Source organism: Rhamphochromis sp. 'chilingali' (genome assembly GCF_963969265.1).
Source record: "Rhamphochromis sp. 'chilingali' genome assembly, chromosome: 3".
Classification (NCBI taxonomy): domain Eukaryota; kingdom Metazoa; phylum Chordata; class Actinopteri; order Cichliformes; family Cichlidae; genus Rhamphochromis; species Rhamphochromis sp. 'chilingali'.
The window spans coordinates 15833692-15857743 of NC_137931.1; the positions used below are offsets into that span (position 1 = coordinate 15833692).

Consider the following 24052-nt stretch of genomic DNA (forward strand, 5'->3'; position numbering starts at 1 on the left):
ATGGGAACATTAAAATAAGTATGTTTGCACTTTAAGGCATTTTAAGACAAGGTACTGCTATTTGGTCTTTTTTAAAAACGCTACGTTTATGAATTATTGACAGTTTTTGTTCTTTGCCGTAAAGCGGTGTTACCAGAACAGGCCAAACAGAACTTCTTAGATGAGATTCTGTGGTTTAAATATGGATCCTTTTTATTAGTATTAAACTCGCACTCAGTCATTCAAAAAAGAAAAGACAAATAAAGTCTGGGAGCCCAGGATCAATCCAGCTGCCATCAACACCTGCTAGGTGGGAGAGAAGTAAAGATGCTGCTGCTGATTCGGATCCGGATCCGCCCAGTCAGGCGTCACGGCACCGACAAGATGGCCGAGAGTACGGGACGAAAATGAGGGAGGAAACAAAAACACTGGTGACACTATCCTTGCTGTGGATGCCAGACCTGTAGAGCAGCGGGTGACGAGTTAGTGCAAAGATATAAGCTGGGTTGCTTAGAGTTTCTGTTCTGTGGGTGACATTTGCCGTATGCAGACGAATTGTAGTCCAAGCTGAGGGAACGTTTGGCAGGTCGTCTGCGTTGGCCAGGGAGCTAACCCGCTAATCATGTTAGCTAGCTGACGACACCGTTAGCTAGAGAATACGCTTTGAGAAAGTGACATCAGGTTAAATTTGAAATACACAGTCGTCGCTGCTACTTTATTACAGATATCATTTTTTCGCAAACGGTATTACTTCTACGAGTGAGAAAATTAATTTAACACACTAGCCTTCTGGTTAGTAAGCTAACATTGCGGATTTCTTCAGAGTTAGCGTTAGCAAACGTTGGTTAGCGTGCTCAGCTGTTTTGGGTGTCTTAGGTTGTTCGGATACAGAAAAAGTGCATTAGTTCGTGTGCAGGAAGGACATTTTATTGTCCTGTTTGAGAGTAACCGGGGGTATTCTGAGCAGATCTGGGTAGCTAGGTGTGCTGCAGGAGCGCTGTGGGGCATTAACGGCACCACAGCCGGGACTGTAAACACAAGTGAAACCGATCAGACCTCAGCCCTGCACTACAGAACCAGTCAGCATCACCATGGCCCATTCTCCCGTTCAGGGTAACCTGCCGGGGATGCAGGTAAGTTAAATGTCTGTGGAGTCTGTCCGCAATACGTAGTCGAGATGACTGTCAGAACAGAATTTAAATCGTTTGCCTCCCTGCTGTGAGTTTGTACTCCCACTCGGCTCAGTGAAGTGAAGCGTTTAAGTAGTCTGGTACATCGCGTCAATTCGCCTCATGCTCTGGGCAGAATAAATCGGAGGTACATATTCTCTAAAAGCTACCAAAACACATAGACTTGCGTGTGCCGAGGGTAAGTTAATTAACCTTTCTGCTCCATGTGTTTTCATTGTTAGTATCACTGACAACAAGTCTACTATTTAATGACACATATTTTGAATTGCAAGAGGTAAAATTCGGATATTTCAGTCATGACTTGAAGGAAATATTGAGCTCTCACGTGCCGTTGTGCAGAGACGTGCAAGCTGGAACTTTGTTCCTGCATCTCACGTATCCTTACTGCGCCTGTAGAGCTTGTGTTGGGCAGATGACTAGAGCAGATAACTGTTCCTAATGTAAACTGCCTCACGCACCAGATTATGCTGTCTTTGCAGGCTTGTTAGTAAACACAAGATGCATATCAGAAGTAGAGAAGCTTTTGGGATTAGCCAACGGCTACCTCAGTTAATACATAGTAACTCATACTGAAAGTATACAAAGGTTAGGTTTATGTTATATGAGTCTGCACAACACTAAAGCACGCTAAATCATCGTTGTTGCCTGCCAGTCCACAATTTGGAGAAATTGTAACACATTTTACTCGCAGAGTCAATGGTTTTTTCCTTGGAAAATTGGATTTAAAGGCACCCTTTGACAGAAGGGTTCCTCCTTGTTTAAACCAGTGGCTTCATTTTTTAGTAATCTCAAAATGGACACATTGACCCTGCCTTTGCTCAGAGAGGTCAAAAAAAGAAGTTGTTTTTGTTGGTGCCTAGTCCTGTGTTTCCCACATAACAGCCTCTTGAGAATTCAGTAATTTTAGTTCACTTCCTGTGGTGTTAAAGGTTTTTTCATACCCCACTCAGATACACTCAGTGTTACTATCCACCGGCCCCACCGATACAGTTTTCAGTGAATTCACTAAGCACACTTTCAGTTTTTCCATCATAAGCACTCCAGAGTGTTAAGCTTTTCTGTGTGACTGCTCAAACGATTTAAAATCAGGCAAAAGCAGTTACTCAGTGTTAAACAGGCAGCATGTAAAACTTGTCAAAGGAAATAAGACGTACAAGAGCTGTGTATGATATCACAAAAATACCTGTACAAATTTTTACATGAGATAAATATGTCATATGGTGATATCATTAATATAGTAATGCTATGCGTTTACATTCCCTACTGTGGTCTTGTCTGAGAACCATGTGTCAGTCTCTGACAGCGGGTTAGTACCTAAAAAGGAGCTACTTAAACTGTCTCTAACAAAGCACAGCACTTTGTAAAATATGTAAGAACAGTGTTACCACAAAAGCTGGAAATGACAAATGTGTTTCACCACGTGAGGCAGAAACAGTGTTAAGTGCGACCAGGCTATGAAGGAGGAGATGCTAGCAGGACTTTAAGTATTTAAGATACAACATTCTAGATAGAAAGTATTTTTAAAGTATTACAAAAATTTTCTTGTATCATGAGCTATATCACACCCTCTACCACCTACACATACAACTGCTTGAGCTGCTCAATCATGGCAACCCATGTCAAGAAGCTCCCAATGCACATTTTTTGTGCTGATGTTGAACTTACTGAGTCAGCAGAGTGTTAGTAACTAAGCCTCAGCACTTGGCGACCCTGCTGTGCAATATTACATGCTCTGTCACTTTGTCAATCCGTTGCTGTGGTTCCTAAAGGCTTACATCTTTTAATATTAGCTCTTAGAAATTTCTTCGTGCCTAGATATTTCACTGTAACTAATGTGTTAATCACACTCAAATTCATTGAGCTCTTTAGAACAGCCCATTCTCTCACAACCGTTTGTAAAGGCAGGCTGCTTGGCTAGGTGCTTGATTTGTATACACCCGTGCATATGTGACTGAAAACATTTGAATTCAGAATGGTGTGGCCCAATACTTTTGTCTGTATAGTGTATGTATCTGTATGCTTATATACTGTATATGATATATGAGTAATGACATGAATGTATGATTCATGTTAAGTAGCCCTGATCTCCAAGTCCCCTTGAAAGCCTCATACGGGTTGATTGACTTAATCTTAGATGTTTTTACTGCAGTCAGACTTAAGTCCTCAGCGTATTAAGATTTTTAATGTGTGTTTATACATGCTGCCTCAGGCCTAGAGAGTCCAAAGCAGAGCTACAACGTTTCATTTACTAATAATCATGAGAACAGTAACTCAGCCTTTTTGAAAGTTTAATTTGGTCATTGTTTTTCTCTTCTATATGTTGTTTTTTTTTTTTTTTTTTTTGGGGGGGGGGGGGGGGGGGGGTGTCTTTTGTTTGTTTGCTTGTTTTGTTTCAAAAAAATTAATGAAGAAAATGATGAGCGCACAGTAAACCCCAAAGGGGTAGCTCGACTAAAATGTTGCCTTCCGTTTACATTTTGGGTTTTTGTTTTTTGTTTGTTTGTTTGTTTGTTTGTTTGTTTGTTTTTAATGCTTTCTTAACCTGCATGCTGTCCAATTTTTACACTTTTCCCTTTCATTCTCCTGTGTCTTTCTTTTTGTGTACACAAACAAAAGGTGTTGCAATGAGTGAATTAATGTGTCCTGTAAGAATGGCACCCTGCTGGTGTTTCCTGTTTGTTCCCCAAGGCTGATTTCTTTTTAAACATTCCTTTCTTTTATGTTTTTTTGTTTGTTTGTTTTGTGTTTTGCTTTTTCAATCCATCTTCCCTTTCCGCCTTTGTTTTGTTTCCCCTGCCTGTCAAACATCAGAATGCTAGAGTGGACCCAGAGGAGCTGTTCACCAAGCTTGAGCGCATTGGCAAGGGTTCATTTGGTGAGGTATTCAAAGGCATCGACAACCGTACACAGAAGGTCGTGGCGATCAAGATCATAGATCTAGAGGAAGCAGAGGACGAGATCGAAGACATCCAGCAAGAGATCACTGTGCTGAGCCAGTGCGACAGCCCCTTTATCACCAAGTACTATGGCTCATACCTGAAGGTGATGTTTGTTTCTCACACAAAAGCAAGGTTGCAATCAGCAGCATACTTTCAGGTTCATACGTATTTATAAACATTTGGTCTAATTTTGGCTCTTTACACCACCGCAGTGGATTTGACATCAAACAGTCAAGATCTGATTTAATTGTAGACTTAGCTTTAGTATTCTGTTTTCAGAGAATCAAAGATGACTGTGCATGCTGGCAAAACATTTAATATTTGTATACAATTATGGTAAGAAGTGTACATATGCTTGTCACAGGCATAAATGTCATGATATTTTGTGGGGGGGTTTATTTCTTTTTGTGGGTTTTGCCAGGGTGGAATGATTATACAACATACAGCTTTAATGTGCACAAGTCAAATCTAAATCCATTTTGGATTTTCTCATCACTTGGCGTCAAAACTGTACATGGAGGTTTATACTTACACTCTCTTTAATCATTTAATTCAGTGATTTAAAACCAGTTTAATTAATGGTCCTGAAGGTTTTATAGTGTATTTTAACTTGATATGGTCAAGGCCTGTTGACGTCTTGTTAGTGAAAATGATTGACTACTGGTAATTTGTCTTTGCCAGCATCAAAAGGATTTGTTTGACAACACTCATTAGATTGACCAGTTCTGATAAGAAAAAATGTCTTGAAAAATTCAAGGAACTCTGTGAGGATCTTAATAAGAAGGATAATTGTAGATTTACACAAGTTGGGAGGTCTCTTGGAGCCATTTCTAAACAACTGCAGATTCAGAAACCATCAGCTGAAACTACACAAGTACAAGTTATTCAGATGTTTTCACCAGTTTGATCTTGAGGAATACTCAAAAAGTCAGCTCCAGATGAGAGGAAATTGGTTAGCATGTTCAGGGATGACATAAAGACCAAGTCTGTTAAGAAAACTCCTGGAACACCAGCCTCACTGCCCACAGTGAAGCGAGTTTGACACCGCCATGGTCTGAGAGGTTGCAGATCAAGAAAAAAGGCCCTGCTCCAAAATCGACATCTTTTGGTTTGACTGAAATTTAGTCGTCCACATGGACAAACAATTACCTTCCGGAGATATGTTTTTTGTGTTCGTCTCAGACAAGAAAAAGATTGAGCTGCTTGTCTACAATGAAAAGAGGTATAATTAGAGGAGTGGAGATGAGGCTTTCAAACCTAAAGCCTCTGTACCAGCTGTCAAGCATGGTAACAGTACCATCGTGCTAAGGCTGTTTTGCTGCCAGTTCTGCTGGTACATCGCACAAGATGGATTAAATAATGAAGCATGAAGACATCAAAGCTTTTCTGCGAAAGCATCTAGTTGAGGTGCAGCTTGCTAAGAGACATTTAACCAAATATTAGCAGGGTATAGCACCAGTTATTAAAAGTGGTTTTAAATGATTTTAAGAGAGTGTATATACCGTTGAGCCTTCATGTGTACTTTTGACCCTGCTTTGGTCGTCTTGTTTCTTTTAAAGCCATTAAATCTGTATGCTGTACAATCAGTCCAGCCTGGGAAAAGAACGATACAAACAAATCATTAAAAGCCCCAAATTACAGCGATATTTATTCCCGTGCTTGGTGTCAGAGGTGTGGACTCGAGTCATTAATTTTATGACTTTAGACTTGACTTGAAAAAATGTTCTAAGACTTGTGACTTGACTTGGACTTTTACACCAATGACCTGGGACTTGAATTGGACTTGAACCGGTTTACTTGAAGAGACTTGATATTTCACCCCAAATATAAAATGTAACACGCATATTATATAGAAAGTGTGCACCATTAATTCAATTCATTTATTCAAACCACACTCCGTACGTATATGTGCGTGAGCTGTAGCACAGCCAATCAAATTAACCAGATTTTTTTTTTTTTTTTTAAAGAAAAAAAAACCCTCGAAAATGCTGCAAGGAGTTATTTTTTTCAGGTACATAAACTATAAAGTAGTCAACAAAAAACCGAAATGCAATATGCAAAACATCCAAGCAGAGAATCACAGACAGAGATGGAACAACTTCCAACTTTGTCCAACAGTTGAAGTTGCATAAAGAACAGTAGGTGGTCCTTCTCTTTTGCTATGATGAGATAGCTGACTTCATCTAACTAGCAAATGTTGTCCAGGCTCCATTGGTGATACAGTTTTTTTTAATGTGTATGATATTTTTGTCATGCGATTTTAAAGCCGGCCCTACAAGTGCATCCAAGAATAACATGCAGCTTATCTCAGAACTGTCGTTGAAAATTATTATTGGAGCTAAGTTTAATTGAGCTGCATTTTAAAGAGATGCAATTTCACAATTTGTGTATATTTTCTAAGTTCACTATTTTGTCATGTGTTGAGAAAAACACAGATTTAAAAATCACATGGTCTAATATTTACATTTAGCATATAACTGCAACATGCTTTTTTTTTTAAGACTCGAAAGGACTTGAAATTCAAAGTTTCAGACTTGTGACTTTACTCGGACTTTTACACCAGTGACTTGAGACTCGACTCTGACTTGCCTGACATTACTTGAGACTTGACTTGTGACTTGAGGATAAAGACTTGAGACTTACTTGAGACTTGCAAAACAATGACTTGGTCCCACATAAGCATTTGACCACCATTATTACTGGAATGAGAATTCTGGAATCTGGAACACATGAGATGCTCTGCCAGGCCTTTACTGAGGTCGACTTTAGTTACTTCTTACATGTGTGTCTGTGCAACTTAAGTACCTGATTACATGTATTCCAAGTTACTCCTGCATTAACACAAGATGTTTAGTCGAACTTGACATTGAGCAAATTTGATGAGATATACAATGAACTTCCTTCTGCTGCCCACGTTTCCAACAAATAATCCAAAATTTAATGGGGATTAGCCTAAAAATGACTCAAGACACCCACCAGAGATGTGTTTTTAGTTGCATTTGTATGTGTGCGCATGACAACGGGGATTCTAAGGCTACATCAACACGTACTCAGGTATTTTTGAAAACGCAGATTTTTCTATGCGTTTGCACCTTTCGTCCACATGTAAACTGCGTTTTCGGTCACTGAAAACAGATTTTTAAAAACTCCTGCCAGCGTGGATATTTTCTAAAACTCAATTTTTGCATTTACGTGTGGACGAGGAAAACAGAGAAAACACAGCGTCAAAGGTGTGCGCCTTTTTTCACGTCACACTGTGTGCCACGTTATTGTTTTGGTGAAATTAATTTATACATTGGCGGACTTTAGACAAAATACTGTTACTGTTAATTTTACTCACTGCAGTGTTTAAATGCTTACATATACACACACAGTTACTGTTCCTCCATACATAGGACTCAGTTCTATGCACCATCTTTGTTTACTCTTTCCCACCCAGGCTTCTAGACTTCTGATTGGCCAACATTTCTACACTGTTAGGAATATATCACCATGGCGTGTTCCTAGCAGTGTTTTCCTTCTTTTTTGCGTTTACGTGTGGACGGGATTTTTTTCTCTGTTCTCAAAAATACCCGTATGTGTGGAGTATCACATTATGGTCCGAATCTAAATATCACTGCAAACTAGCTGAAGCTATAAATGCAGTGGTGTGTTCTCTGGATCCTGTAACATACTTGTCACTATGCAAAAAGTAAACTAAACTTAAAAAAGCAACTGTATATCTTTCACCCACAAATATGCCAAAGTACTCAATGTCTTCTCTTTTCATTCTTCCTGTTTACCATTCCAGGACACAAAGCTATGGATCATTATGGAATATTTAGGTGGCGGTTCAGCATTAGATTTGGTAAGTGGTTCTCTCAACCCAGTACAATAGTTGTCAAAAGAAAACCTCTGACACTCTTTCCTTTATATAGTATTGACAGTGTTTGTTCACATCTCAAGCCCAATGTGTATATGGGTCAAAATGTTGTATGTTGTCCATAGAAAATTTCTGTAAATTTGTGTTAATGAGACTGAACAACATTTTATCAGCGCTTCGAGCTTAGAAGCAGTAAAATGAGTCTGTCCTTTTTACAGGAACTGCTGGGATTGATGGCACACTACATAATTCAAAATGTACATCTACTGAAACAGCATTGTATTGCAATAGTAGTAAACAACACAAGTGTCACTATCACTGTTTATCACTGTACACAAAACCTGTATTGTCTTCACTTTTAGGACCATTTGGTATCCCCCAGGTCACACTGACTGAGGATGTATTTGGGGTTTTAAAACCTAGTCTGACATAGAACTATTAACAGTTATTGTCTTCATCTCAGTTTCAAACAGTAGAGAAAACATGTATGTTTACTGATTGCAATTAGTCTCTGTTCGAATACAATTAACAAATATGAACTCTAAAGTCCTCTGACAGCTAAAACTTTTGGTCATGTTGAGGGTGAAAGACTTCCCTGTGCTCAGATTATAATAATGTAACCATAATTGTGTGTTTGTATCTGTGACATGTCTGTATAGACACGTCAACCTGACCCAAGACCATGTAAAGGATATAAATGTACTGGCTATAGTAGTATGTGTGCTCAGTCGTTATTTCTGGTTTTTACATGTTTCTCACAGAAAATGAGCAGTCATCTCCGTGAAGACAACTCTGCTGAAACCCACAGCTCATAGTTTTTGTTTGCTTGTTTGGTTTTTTTTCCAAAGATGGAGCCTGGAGCTCTGGATGAGACCCAGATCGCCACGATCCTAAGAGAGATCCTCAAGGGCCTGGAGTACCTGCACTCTGAGAAAAAGATCCACAGGGATATCAAAGGTAGCCAACTGACTTTGAGTGCTATAATTAGAGGACACATGTTTCAGCTGTTTAGGCTTCAGGGAGTGAACACAAATATCATGGTTTTGACACCCACTTAGTTTCTTTCATTATGATGTTGTTCACTTGAGATGAACATTGCAGCAGTTCTCTGAAAGCTATCTGACCGTTCCCTCTTTATTATAGAAATTGGTGATGTAGATAAATGGCATTAAGAGAATTGTCTGAAACAGTAGCAAGGCTGGATCACATCAGCTATCCTTCTTGTTCCTTTTGCAGCTGCCAACGTTCTGCTGTCTGAGCAAGGAGAAGTAAAGTTGGCTGATTTTGGTGTTGCCGGGCAGCTCACAGACACCCAGATCAAACGCAACACTTTTGTGGGCACCCCCTTTTGGATGGCCCCTGAGGTCATCAAACAGTCGGCCTATGATTCCAAGGTGAGTTCAGAGCCAGTTACATAGTGTACACAGCTACGTTGACTTACATTCCTCTGGCAATCTTTCAGGCTACACTCTGCTGTAAATGTAAACTTCAAAGTTTTCACGATGCTAAAATGACACAAAAAAGAAAACTGTGAATAACTTGTACATAGAGCTGTCTAAAAGCTTTCCTCGACAGCAATTGAAAACATGGTCAGTATAAATCCATTACATATATTTTTTAACAGACGCTATGAAAGACCGGTGACAATGAAAATAGCATCTTTACCAGTCATGTGGTTGTAATAGTGTTAGAGTTATGTCAGCTTAGGCTGATGCACACAGCGTAGGAAGAGCAGCCTGCAGCAGCACATGTGCTTTCAGCTGCTTTCAAAGTGACAGCTACCATGTCGAACTGGTGCCCACTTCATTGAGATTGTGCTGCATTTCATGTCCACTTTCTGCAGCAGGTGAACAGTATCTGAAAGTCATCTCCTTAAGAAATGGAATAACAGTCCTGCAAACTGGTCCTTCGTTTCATCCATTAACTGTTTGTGGAAATGGGTGTTAAGTAATTAATTATTATTGTTGTTGGTTGACTGCTCTGTGCATTTCTTAAAAGGATGGTAAATGCCACATAGAACAGGAGTAACTTTCTGAAGTGGGCGCTGGCTCCCTATGAGCAGCAGAGGAAAGATGTGAGTTACCAGAGTGACTTGTGACCAAAAGGACATCAGTAATGGTTCGTCCAGCCGGCACATATAAACTCGCAAGAAGAGTCTTGGTTGTCTGTAATTAGTCTTTTAGTGGATAACAAAGTACATGTGTGGCCTTAAAATGAACTTTTTTTAGTTGTTTTTTTCTTTTTTCTTTTTTTTCGCTTTTTTTTTTTTTCTTTTTTTTTTCTTTTTTTACCATTGTACCATATAGGTCATTGTTATCCTTAATGAGAAACTTGTTTTACATGGAAATGCTTCCATCAGCATCTGCATCATTTTAAAATCATTTGGTACATTTGGGTTAAATCTTAGCCTGGTGCGACTCTGTCAAGCACTGTGGTCGACTATCCACTGAGCTTTAACCTCCTAAGACCCGAACTCTTCCATAGCATGCATTTTTTATTTCTCTTTGCTATTTGGGCTGATTGGGACCTGATGATGGTAAAATTGAAGAATTGTCTTTTTTTTTTTTTAAACCAGATTTTTGTTTCTTTTTTTTTTTTTTCCTCGCCTGTCCCATTTGGTTCTTTAGCCATCAGAATTGTTGTCTGAAGACCAACAAGGATACCCAATGGATTTACTTTGCCAAATGGATCATCGTGGCATTGCCGTATTGGTCCATTTGGTCGATCTTTGTTTTTATTATTTATTATATTTTATTTTCAGATGTTACAAACGGGACAGACATGAGTGAGAGATAGGAAAGGGAGAAAGAAAGAGGAAGGAAAGGAAAAACAGAAGGGGAGAGGGACAGTGAGAAAGGGGGGGAGAAAAAAAATAAAAATCTCCTGGATCACCTGTTGAGAGAAGAATAGAAAACAAGCAAAAAAAGACAAAAAAAAAAACAAAGCAACATACTAAACACAACACCATCGCATTAATCTAGCTAAGTGTAAACAGCAGTAAATACTAAATATTCAATGTTGTTGTGCAGCACGCAGGACAGATGTGCTTCGAAGTAGCAGCCAAGAAAGGTGTAATTTGGGTCTACGAGCAGTGAACACCCGTGTGCATACCTGTGTGGATCAGCGCGCTTGTATTCCAAAGGTTTCTCCATGTAACGATCTGCTAGGGAGTGTGGGGGGGCCACAGCCCCGTCCTCCAGGGTGTGAAGCAGGTATGGAGGAGATCAAAACTCCAGACATCCAGAGGCCCCCAGAACACAAGAGACCATGGAAGACCAACAGAGGGGCAGCCGCGCCACTGTTCCAGTAAGAGCTGAGGAGAGTCCCAGATGAGGGCTCGCCCAGCAGCCGCGGAGCAGAAGCCAGGGGGAGTTGCAGTGACGCGCCCGTGAGCTCCGCCGGCCGCCAGCTGTGCCTGAGTGACCGAGCCCCAGGCCGAGAGGCCGGGGGCACCCCACCCCCGAAGGGGCCCGAGCGAGCCCCAGGCTCCAGGCCCCGATAAGCGGCCGCCAAGGAGTGAGCCGGTGTGTACCTGGACGCCCACCCCCAGACACAAAGAACCACCAACGCACCGACACCTGAGGGAGTCCGCCACCGGCAGGGGAAGTGGTGGTAGGTGGAGATAGGCCTCCAAACCTTGGAGGGCCTGAGGTGTCCCCAGAGAGGTGGCGTCTGATACCCAGCCTGACATATAGACACAGACATACAGGCACACACAGACACAAACATCCATTCCCCCCCTCATGCTCTCATATGCACTCACTCCACACTCAACCAACGTGGAGACAGACATAAAGAGACGCTGTACACACGATCACACTCCCCAAGCGTACTCTACAAACCGGGTCTAGGTACCCTTGCCCCTGGAGGGGGGAACTGCACCCAGATTTAGTTGTTATTTTCACTACTTGACCACAAATGATCTTTTTCTTTATCTAGCTTTGTGGAATTTAGTTATTTTTAGTTGTTTTTAGCTTCTTTGTCACAAAGTAAAGGATGTCCACAGCTCCACAGTCATCGGTCAGTCACTCCAAGGTATAACGAGAACTCTTACATTTAGTTTATCTTATATTTATCTTCTGTGTGTTCCAGGCTGATATCTGGTCTCTGGGCATCACTGCTATTGAGTTGGCAAAGGGTGAGCCGCCCCATTCAGATCTCCATCCAATGAAGGTTTTATTCCTCATCCCAAAGAACAATCCGCCCACACTGGAGGGCAACTACAGTAAACCACTCAAGGAATTTGTCGAGGCCTGCCTCAACAAAGAGCCTAGTTTTGTAAGTAATATTAAGTTTTGTTTTGCTGTCTGTACAGAGTTTTCAGACTGCATCACATGCTCATCTCAAAGCTTTGTTTTTACAGAGACCAACTGCCAAAGAGCTGCTGAAGCATAAGCTGATCGTCCGTCATGCGAAGAAGACGTCCTACCTGACCGAACTGGTGGACAAGTACAAAAGGTGGAAGGCAGAGCAGTCTAGAACCACAGAATCCAGTTCCGACGAGTCCGACTCGTAAGTCCAAAATGTCTTTAACTGTGAAGTGAATTTTCATTAACGAAAAAATGCATTCATCTCTGTGCTGCTTTGTTCTGATGAGCTGGAAGCACTTAACATGCATGACTTTATCACTCATCCTGATAAATGTCCAAAATCCTCTTTAATATCTGTCCAATCAGAGAGCAGGATGGCCAGGCCTCAGGTGGGAACGACTTTGGTAGTGATGATTGGATCTTCACCATCCGAGAGAAGGACCCCAAGAAGCTGCAGAATGGGGATGGCCAGTCAGGAACAACAGATCAGGTCAGCCATGAATGGATTTTTGTTTAGTTTTTAAAATTTTTTAATTTGACACTTTATCCATCTGGCTCCTTAGCCAGCTCCATTTTCCTACTTTGACGTAGTGTATCTGCAGCTTATGCGCACTTTACTGTGATAAAAAGTTGTGATGTTATTTGGGGAAATTGAGAATTTTTTGTTTTTTAATCCCCTGTAAGTGCACTTCTTTATTTTCTTTTAACACAGAAAAAAGACATTCCAAAGAGGCCTTATTCACAGAGCCTGGCCACTGTTATCTCTCCTGCATTATCTGAGGTAAGCAGCTTCATGTGGACGATCAGCTGAGTAGTTGTTCTCCTCCACAGCCATCACTTCTCACTTGGTCTGACTCGTGTAGCTGTGGTGGATTTCTGCAAACTATAGACGAGACTTGTTTTTCACACTGAATATTTTGGGAACTGTAATTTGTGTGTGACTCATTCTTTCGCTCACATAGTTTTTGGTGTTGTCCAAATGAACTTTGCTGCGTTTCCATGGTTTTCAAGCAGGGCTTCCATTGAGTAATTTCCCTTTGTCTGTTTCACTCATCTAAACATTCAAATTAATTGACTAAACTCAATCAAACAAGCAGTTTTATTTTGTTTTTACATTTTGAGTGACTGCGTTTTCAGAACATATGTGGTATATAAAGATAAACAACATGTCACCACTTCTTCCTGTTGTGCAAAATTAATGCTCAACCGTTTCTAGCTCCTTAGATGTGTAGTTTTGTATTGTGTCTTTGTGTCATTAGATTAACAAAGTGTGTGGCTCCTTCCCTGTGTTCTACCTCCCAGCTGAAGGCACGACAGGAACAGGTGAACGGGAACCCCTTGGTCCTGGATGAGCTGAAAGAGGCTATCCTGCTGGCTGAGGAGGCCTACCCTGGCATCTCTGATTCATTGGTTGCTCACATGGTGCACAGGCTCCAGAGGTAACAGCTTCCCTCAGATTTAGTGCTCAGAAGTCAGTAACTATACAAAGCAGAAGATGCCATTAATCTGTTTTATACTTGTCTCTTCTTTCTTCCAGTTTCTCCACAAGCAAGACATCCACTTCCTCCACTTAGTGATTGGTTCTGTCCCAGCCCTGCTCTCCCAAGCCCCTACCCCCCCATCCAACACCGCAGCCAGATCAGAGGGTTCAAAGTCAGGGGTGATGTCATTCAATACCAGCTGACCACATGTGACCTCTTTGTGTAGGGCGGGGTGCTAACCTGGCCTATAAAAATGACTGAACTCCAAATCAGAGGAAAAGAAGGAACCTCTGGAGAGCTTCTTTTATTCAGTAATAAGGAGAAGTTAAGGGAGCAGCAAGACCTGCTGGAAAGGCTTTGATGGGACAAACTCAGTCAGAGTGATGTCAGCGATGCTGGGCTCTGTGTACAGGAGACTTCTCCAGCCTCACACAGCAGAGTCCACAAGGAGCCAAAAAAATCTCCCCAAAATCCACAACAAGACTTCAGCCGCCCTACCCCTCCCCCACTCCCAAAGTAGGAATCATATCCTCCCCAAACCTCTGAAAGCATGCTTGATGAACCTGCAGGGTTATTATCTTAGTGTGCAAGCTGTGCGTGCGTGCGCGTGTACCTGTGACTGCGTGTTCATGTGTTCTCTCACGCAAGTAAGACTCCCTGCTTAGGCAAATTGCAGCATTCATAAGGAAACCTCAGGTAAAGTGCTTTAAGTGGAATTTGTCCTCCAATGGCGCGGGGGGTGGGGGGCCATGCTGTACATGAATACAAGTTGTCATTGCGGGAATTGAATCACTGTGTACAAAATGGTCATGCGCATTTTGTAGATACTGATAATGTTTAAAAGCAGATATTTAAAGTTACTCCAACAGTAAGAACAGAAAATGCCTTGCCTTTACAGATACACACAAATCTGTGTTCTGGCATTACATCAGTTTTCTTTGACTTATCAGTGAGTGAGATTCATCAGTGTTTTGGGGTTTTTGGGGTTTTTTTTCCAAAGTGACTTGGTTTCAATCTCACATTTCAATCACCTGCTGAATCAAACTAACTTTGTTACTAAGCTGACTTTGTTTAGTGGCAGAAGAATTTCCTTTGTTTCTTTAGTCAGGAGGAAAACTGCTACCTGTACTTACGTTTAGACAATTAAAGTCAGTTTTGAAATTTTGTAGGTCAAGATGAAGTTAGGACAATTACAAAGAGGAACCTTTAGGGGTGATCGAATGCTGATATGTGAAGTATTATTATTCCTCGGCTTGTAATTTCTCCTTAGCAGTGTTTAGAAACTCATCGTGGAGATGAGGAAAAAATGGCAAGGCCCCAAGAAGGCAATCAATCCACAAAAAACTTTGCTCATGGCCAAATTAAACTATTGATCAGCACAAGCCAAGCTGCAGAATCCAATGCCATCTTTATTATCCTCACACATTTCTGTTCTCACCTCCACACCGTGCTATAGAAGTGCCATGTCTTCTTTTATGCTTTCACCAGATCTTTGTAGTATGATTTGCACCTTTTTTTTTTCTAGTTTTCAGATCAGTTTTTTTGCACTTTGAAAGTGTGTCAAGTATTTAAAGAAACCTGTAAAAAAAAAAACAAAAATTTGCTAATAGCCATGTTTTACTATATATGTTTACTTAAGAGTTCCAGAATTTACTACTGTGCTAATGCAGCAATAATGTTGGTGAGTTGCATCAAGACGCACTTGTCAACACAGGGACTGAAAGAAATTAAGAAATATGTGATATTTTTATAACTGCAAAGAGTTAAGTATGGAAATATGGAATGCTTTATGGATATCAGCACCTGCCTCTGGCAACAACAAAAAAAATATGCTACGAAAATAACAAAATGTGTACATTTGGTCTCCTTTATCATAGCTGACAGTTTATAATACTGTATATAATCTTTGCTTGTGTCATTTGAGAATCCCCAAGTTAAATTTAAGCTCCTTATAAGCTTTCAAAGTGACATGAGAAATAAAGATCTAATCTAACTGAGAACATAATGGCCACATTTACTTTTCAGGAGTTGTGTTTGTAGACTGGAAACTCCTTCAACACCATTCAGGAATTTAGTTACTCCACTTCCCCTACCATTGTGCCACATTCACAAGTGTTTCTAAAGGACGCTAAAGCAATTCCCCAGCATGGTAAAGTATACATTTGCTTGTTGTTTGTTTTTAGGTAGGAAAGAAAAAGTCCTGTTCTTATTCAAAATTCCCAGAACACAGAAGGGGAGCTTCTGGCAGTTTAGGATAGTAACTGCCTCAAAGTCACAGTGACTGGAGCACATTGGTCGACAGCTACAGTGAAAGATAATTAAAACTGCAGTAGAGACACTACACAACATGAACCTGTTAATACAACATGAACCTGTTAATGCAACAATAGGTTTGTTCTTGATCACCAGATCTGGCAAGTGCATCTACTAGGAGGCTGAGGCAGTATTTTATTTACTGACATTAAATGTCAGTGAGACCAGAGAAATGGCAAACTGAGCTATATTTACTACAGTCAGTGTCCTCTTTTTAAAGCTAAATAATTAGCACCAAGTAATTACCCAGATATGATATAAACCATTTCTAATATATAGTTCATGAGTATGATTTATTGTAATCACAATAACTTGTATGTTTTTTTGTGGTAAGTACTTTGGGCAAGAATGGTGAATACTACCTTCTTGCACTGAAAGACAAATCCACCCAGTCATCAAACTAGCTGCAATCATTTGTATTTGAAGGCATATTCAGTTACAGAATTGTAAGAACGTAGACACTGATTTTAAATGATGTCATTGCATATGTGGAAGAAACCACCGCTGACATAGATGTTTAGTGTCAGAGCATTGGAGCATTGAATAGCCATAACATGACAGTGTTCTTCAAGCCCAAAATTAATTCAGACTTTCAATAACGAAGATTTCTTACTGAGGAAGCTGTGTGTGGTGCCAGATTATCTCCTGTTAATATCGTTTATGTATAAAATACCAACAGCATATTACAATACATACATCACTGCACTTTGAAATAAATACAAATATTGGGATGATTTCTTTGTAATTATGCATGTGTAAAAACATGAAAGACAAAATTAGTTGAAGATAATAAAGCTCAGTGCAAAAGAAATCATGTCAAATTTACAACAGTTCAACTATAGATGACAAACCTATGAATGGTTTTTAATTATATGAGCTGATATGTGGATAATCAGCTTCTGTGCTATTCAGTGCCATTTCACTCGGGTCACTCTAGCTGCTACGTCCATGTCCAACTGTGAGCTGATTTCTCTGACAAATTGACCAAAATGGCACAGGCACTCTGAGACATGAAAGACAAAATCCAGCAGAAGAAAGGGGAAAGCCATAGTGAGGGAGTTGCTTTAGATCTTTGTCTGTTTGGTGCACTCGTCATCAGAGCTGGAATCAGAACTCCTCCTGTCCTCTTTGTGGCTCTCAGCTGAGCCTTTCCTGGGCATGTCGAAGTTTTTCCTCTTCTCCTTCTCTTCAGGCTCCATTTCATCAAACTGGGCCTCTATCTTGGTTGGGTCAGTGTAAGTGTAAAAATAGGCCATGATGGCAAAGATGATACACACCAACACCAGCAAGGAGGCGAAGAGAATGTACTCGGCCCACTGGTGAAGAGAAACACAAAAAAGTGTTCATTTGGAGCTTGGTATAAAGGGTGAGAGACTGCATCACCAGTCATAGGTTGTTCTGAAATTCTTCACTGCACTTCTGGTGTACCTTATTGAACTCAACCTGTGTTGTTCTTGTCCATGAAACGCAAGTACAGCAACTTACAGACACTCACCTGATCATTTAGCGTTGCAGCCTCAGCAACAATAAGCACAATGATGTTACCTACGGCAACGGTTAACAGCCAGCCAGCCTGCAGCACAGACTTCATGTTGCTGGGTGCCTGGATAGCAAAAAGCAGTATCCCAAATTATAAGTAACATCAAGAATGACATCATCAGTCCTCAGGTTACATGTTGCATTCTCTAGGCAGCTGGCACAGACCTTATTATCAAATGAGAAAAGTTAAGGAGAGCACCCTCTACCTGTGAGTAGGAGAACTCGAGGCCTGTCACAGAGAAGACGACCTCTCCTGTAGTCATGAGGAAATACTGAATGATCTGCCAGGCCATGTGCACAGAGTTAGGCTTCATGTCCATCACTGCCTTGATGTTCTCTGAGCACTGGAGCATACAGAGAGGTATGCATGTCTTAGCTGCTTCCAACAAACACTGAAACCATGATGTGACTCAGGGTGGATTTACATGTTACCATTTCTCCAAATGTGAAAGTGGATGGGATGATCAATGTATAAGAGCTGCCAAAGCCCAGCTCCTGAGTGTAGACGCAGCTTTCTCTATTATCCTTGATCATGAACTCAGCTCTGCCATATTAAAGAAAACCACCAGTCAAAACAGTATAGTATAGTATAACCATATAGAACTTTCATATGAATGAGAACTCAGTCTTACTTTCCATGTGAAACACTGAGATATTCTGACATGTTGCTGGTAAAGTTGAACACCTTGTCACGCACGGTTACATTCAAATCTGAGCCAAAACCATTCAGAACTCTGCGGAAGGACAGTTCAAAAACAGAAAAGATCCAATTATAAACAAAAGAATTTAATACCAAGGCCTAACTCATCATACACGATAAAACAGTGGGAATGAAAACTCTGTTTTAACAGGAAGAAACCTCCGGCAGTAATGTAAAATGTATGAGTAACTTTAAAAAAACAAAAAGAACAAAACACTTGCCTTATAGCATTTTCACCCTTTTCTGGCTTTGAAGTCATGTCATCGAACTGGAGAAAAAGAATATTTTAGCATCTCACATGCACTGTATCGTTTTCATCTCAGCTGTCTCAACGTACATGTAAGTTTTTACAAATATGTTATTCTTCCATCAACAAAATGCTTCATTCCTCCATGCTTTTACCTTGAAAGTCTACATGTTAAGTAAAGGCTGCAAGAGTTTTAATCTGAAAAATCTTTAGGAATTATACCAAGGAGATTGGAGAGAAAAAAGGCCAAGTTCATGCTCCCAATATTAAGAATTTTACAGTAAAAATTTCCCAGCTTTGCTTCAGAGTTGGCCAGGTGTTTTTACATGTTTTTACCTTTTCAAACCCAAGCTTGGATCCCTGAATGATAGCAATGGTATTCCGAGTGCCATTAGCCAAATTGATGGTATTTTGTTGCCCAGACTCCAGAACCAGTGTAAACTGGTTATGAAAGGTCAGATAATCCTCATTAGCCTGTAGGTGAAAACAATTGCCAATATCAGAAAATTTTTCAAACTTGCATCTGACCAAAGTGTCTGGGAATAGTTTCTTGTGTTGGCTAGTATACCCCAAGACCTTTCAAGGAAATCGTTTTGTTATCAGCTTGAATCTGTAGATCCCTGTTAACCATGTTGATGAACTTCACTTGGCTTTCAGTACTTGATGGGAAGTCAGGCAGGGTTTTCTAAAAGAACAATGGAATTTTGCATCATACGATGCATGTTTAATAAGTTGCCAAAAGTGTGCTTGGGGGTTTTTTTTTGTGTTACACTCACATCAATCTGTATCTGGAGCAGGGCAGCAGCCACAAACGCGAGAGCAGCTAGGAACATCCCCACTGTTATCCTCCTTAAAGGACTGCAGAACACACACACACACACACACACACACACACACACACACACACACACACACACACACACACACACACACACACACACACACACACACACACACTTGAAATCCTCTTTATATCACTATCCTATATTCAGCCACATGGAACAGTGTTTACAGGATGTCATTTTATAGGAGGCATTTACTTTATTCTATTTGTCTTTTTGAAGGCTTAAAGTAATTGCTTATTTAAAGATTTCTACAGTTTGAACACATTTTATAATTTGGTGATGTGATTTGTTTACAGTCATGTAATCTTCTACAGACCGTTTATGCAACTAATTAAACATTAGTTGTTTTTGTTAGTTTGCTTTGTTTTCTTTTATTACAAAAAAATAAATTATAATTAAATAAAGATAACAAGCTACGATGTAGTACATTAATTAGTTGCTATGTGAACCAATTATTTAAAAGGTTACTGTAAAGAAATAAAGACCCTAAAATATATACATTAACAAAAAATATTAATTGTGCTAATTCATCAAACAACTATTTTCTTACACAGTATAACAATATACATTAACAGAAATTATGAGATGACTAATAGATAGTAAATATGAATTTTGTTTTCATTCTTGAATGTAAAATGGTATCGATTCAACAAAATGAAGACGGAACAAAACACTCACGTGAAGTTAAAGCACTTGGCAATCAGAGGGTAGATCAAAGTGTCCATGACTGGCACCAGAATCAGGATCAAGATAGGATTGACAGTCTGGTGGGAAGAGAGTGATGCTTAAGCCATGTTCACACACACAGTGTGGTTTTGAGCATCGCTTTATATCACAATCATGCATTCAGGACATTATGCTAAACCAGCACCATCATCTAAACCACTGGCTGATTCTGACAGGGATTTGTTGACAATCCCAGACTCTCCCAATGCTGTCAGCTCTTCATGCATGAAAAATACTTAATTTAATCAGGTCAGATGTAATCAAGCCCAGTATCTCACCTGCATCTGATCAGGCTGGATTGTAATCGCTCCCTATTGGGAAAAGAAGAGAAACAGTCTCATTAATATCATCCATTTCTGTGGTTTGAGGTCACAAGGTGTTATACCTGTATTTAACTGTTTTTTTTGCATCAAAACATTAAAACATAACACTTGCAAAGTTGCCGTTCATTGTGGTCGCCTGGAAGGTCCATCTTGAACCCTGTGAAACAAACACAGTTGTCATTTTTTTTCCTGTCACCGGATTTTGCTTCAATCTTTCATTTCAGTTTTACAGCCATCTCAAGGCCATATACCGTATTTTTCAGACCATAAGGCGCACTGTCGATTTTTGAGAAAATTAAAGGGTTTTAAGTCTGCCTTATAGTTCGGAAAATACGGTAAATGTGGGATTTACCTATATTATAAGGTAAAAGTAACTCTTTCACTCAAGACAGTATGTTCCTAACACTGGATTCAGGTGCTAGTTATTCATAGTCTCACGTATGCACACATACCTGCTGGTCAAAGAGAGCCCAGAACATAGGCAGAGGGATGTAGAGGAACAGCACCTTCAATGCCATCTTCACCTGAGCAATCAGGAGTTTCTATGCCAAAAATAAGAAAATGATAAGAAATCTATGGCCATGCTGTTTGTATTTGCATGTGCCTGTGCTCCACTTACATCATATTTCTCCTCAGCCCAGTCCATCCAGTGGTCTCTCTTGGGATACTGAGAAGAACGATGCCTGAAACGGTTTTTGACGGCAAACTACAAACAGCAGAAAGACAATTGCAAAATAATTACTCTAACTGTACAGCAGGAGATTCAAATGGGATTCACTTTTAAGCTAGAAAGACACTGGAACCACCTACCCCGATGCACTTGCAAACTTTCACAATGATGTTGCCCTGCGGGGGGTTCCTAATGTACATGGGACTTCCAACAATGAACACAACTGCAAACACACACACGACACATACAGGAGTTACAAAAGTAACAGGAAATTATAAATGACAATATTGTTTCACCAGTTATCTCTTTTTGGTGCAACTTTCTTAGAAAACACAGTTTATGGTGACTACTAGGTTTTTTTTAGCGGCTTGGTTAGAATTTCTGTAACAAGCACTCAACTACTTAGCTACAATTTGTCAACACTTAATGAAGGATACGCCATCAAAAAGAAGCATTAATTTGCTTATTACAGCAAACAAGAATTTTTTATAATAAAATCCTTACTCAGAGCTACCACCATGAGCGCAGCAGGGACACCGAAGGCCAGCGGATAGCACTCTTGCTGGATGTGAATACCACATGTCTGAGCTGAAGATGTAAGGACACAAAAATCAGTTTGTGACCCAGTGGTATATTTTATTTTCTGTGATCAGTTTGAGTGTTGTGGCTCTACCTCTGAGAATGGGAGTAATCAGAGTGGAGATGAGACTTCCAGCATTAATGGACAGGTAAAAGATGGAGAAAAAGGTGCTTCTCTGTTTCTCCTGTGGGGCACAGCATTATATTGCACACTTATTTCCTTAGATAATTTAGCCATGTCATTAACATTATGGATTAATCTTTGTCCCTGGCCTTGAAGGGTGTAATAAAATTACAGGGGCACTTGTGCTTGCGATCAAGTAGTTAATAAAAAGCTAGCAGGAACAAAAAAACAGATAAACAAAGTGCTGACCGAGTACAGCTGATAACTTTGATAACTGTGTAGCTTTAACTGCTGTGTGCAAAGGGCAGTCAGTGTATGTTGTCATGTATATATTTGGTGTGTGTATAATTACATGTAAAAGTACATCTCTTTGTTGCTGCATTAATTTGTGTGTGGTTTTGGTTGTCGTGTTGTTTTATAATAACATATATGGTCACAGATGTCGAGACTGAGATTCACGTCAAGGTGGCTATGTCCATCTTTTATATACAGTCTGTAATGAATGTGTAAAACTCTTGGACTCTTTGAAAAAAGAGGTGTTTCTGGCGAGTTCCACTCTCTGCAGTAACACATATGCTTGAGCACCGTCTGACCTGATGATCTTCAAACTGGTCCCCTCCAAAAGCAGCCACACAGGGTTTGATGCCTCCTGTTCCCAAGGCAATAAGGAAGAGACCCAGCATGGACAAAGCTCTGGGGGCAAAACAAAGTACAGACAGATGTTCATTTGTCTGACAGTGTGGATCCAGTGCATTTCTATTATGCCAGTCAACTCTGGGTGTGTTTAGCTCACACGTGTAAGGTCATGTTGTCAGGGGTGCCATCCTTGTTAGTATCTGTGATGTCCTGGATAGCACTTATAGCCATGACGACCTGTCCCACTGTATAAACAATGGACAGGTAGACAATCGTCCTACACAGAGGAAAGAGGACAAGGGATGTGTGAGGCACTGAGCAGATGTACAGCATGTACAGATAAAGGTAAGATAGACAAGGATCAAAACTCCAAGGTTAAACACTTTAACCATTTAAACTGAGTCTTCATGCAAATACTGAAACTGAATACAAGCAAATTATAGGTTGGTGTCTTTTCATGTATTGATTTGATTTTATTGAGAAGCTCACTTGAACTTCCCGAGCCATGAGTCTGCCACAATAGCTCCCAGGATGGGCGTTAGGTAGCAAAGAGCCACAAATGTGTGGTAGATGGTGGTGGCAAAGTCTTCGTCCCACTTAAGGAAGTACTTGAAGTACAACACCAGCACGGCTGCAGACAGCAAGAAGAGAGGAAGGCAGGGGGGCACAAAGGAAAAAGTTTATTGAGTTGAAGCTTACTCTATATTCTAAAAAATTCATTAAGTAAAAAAAAAAAATAAATAAAGTAACTATAAGTGTCAAAAATCTAGTGGAAAGTTATACATGCACAGTAGCATAAAAACATCCTTAAACAGCATACAGTAAATACTTGATTAAATCAACTTTCAGGTGAAGAAAAATAACATCAGAACCCAATGAAGCCACTTACCTCGCATCCCATAATAGGAAAATCGCTCACAGAACTCATTAACTACGATGAAAAAGATGCTCAGTGGGTAGCCGAAGATTGTGGCCTGTTAAAGGGGAAAGGAGAAGGTCTGCAGCGTTTAATCTTCACGGATATTGCAAGATCAAAGCACTGTGTATTGTCAGTACAAAAGATGAACTGCGGTGCAACTTGAACTTACACTTCTTTTCTTGGGCTTCTTTATCTTTTCAACTGCAGAAAGAAGTTAACATAAGTCCCATATAACTTATATACTTATGGAAACAAAGTAGAAACCGAATAATCTGTGTGTGTCAGGAAATATTTCTTAAAAAAAAAATAAAGAAATCCCGCTCACATAGCTCTATACTCCAGATTGAGACTCACCTGCCATGGCTGCTGTGCTCTGTGTCGACCTTAGGTCCCAAATTCTCTGACTGAATCTTTGAACAAAAGACAGAGAGAGACTAGTGACTCCTGTCTAGATCCTCGACACTAAGACTAAGTCAACATGACCAGGTCCTTATGTAACCTCCTATCAACGATTCTGCGACGCCCACTGATGCTAGACTGTGAAACCAAGTACCATCTCCCAATTTGCCCTTCTCAGCATCATTGTTATCACAAGTGACTGTGTCAACCCCTAATTATCTGATGACTCAAAGAACTCAGGTGCAATAAGACGCACGGTTAGAACAGCTGA

At 40.2% G+C, this 24052-nt stretch overlaps 2 protein-coding genes across 2 annotated transcripts; one reads left to right on the plus strand and one right to left on the minus strand.

Moving 5' to 3' along the window:
* Positions 1 to 340: 340 nt before the first annotated feature.
* stk24b (serine/threonine kinase 24b) lies at positions 341 to 15725 on the plus strand. Its single transcript, XM_080876787.1, has 11 exons — positions 341 to 1112; positions 3981 to 4211; positions 7899 to 7955; positions 8819 to 8927; positions 9207 to 9364; positions 12063 to 12248; positions 12334 to 12482; positions 12647 to 12770; positions 12993 to 13061; positions 13583 to 13719; positions 13818 to 15725. Exons 1-11 carry the CDS (start codon positions 1071 to 1073, stop codon positions 13852 to 13854), a joined length of 1299 nt encoding a protein of 432 aa, XP_080732913.1. The 5' UTR covers positions 341 to 1070; the 3' UTR covers positions 13855 to 15725.
* Positions 15260 to 23823, minus strand: slc15a1b (solute carrier family 15 member 1b). The gene is made up of 23 exons (XM_080876785.1): positions 23737 to 23823; positions 23552 to 23583; positions 23353 to 23437; positions 22953 to 23094; positions 22621 to 22740; positions 22421 to 22520; positions 21798 to 21888; positions 21629 to 21712; positions 21265 to 21347; positions 21074 to 21160; positions 20907 to 20996; positions 20563 to 20611; positions 20410 to 20438; positions 20084 to 20169; positions 19337 to 19418; positions 19129 to 19245; positions 18897 to 19034; positions 18535 to 18581; positions 18246 to 18347; positions 18046 to 18157; positions 17820 to 17957; positions 17570 to 17677; positions 15260 to 17390 (listed from the first exon to the last, which is right to left on the minus strand). Exons 1-23 carry the CDS (start codon positions 23741 to 23743, stop codon positions 17139 to 17141), a joined length of 2181 nt encoding a protein of 726 aa, XP_080732911.1. The 5' UTR covers positions 23744 to 23823; the 3' UTR covers positions 15260 to 17138.
* Between the last annotated feature and the right edge of the window lie 229 nt (positions 23824 to 24052).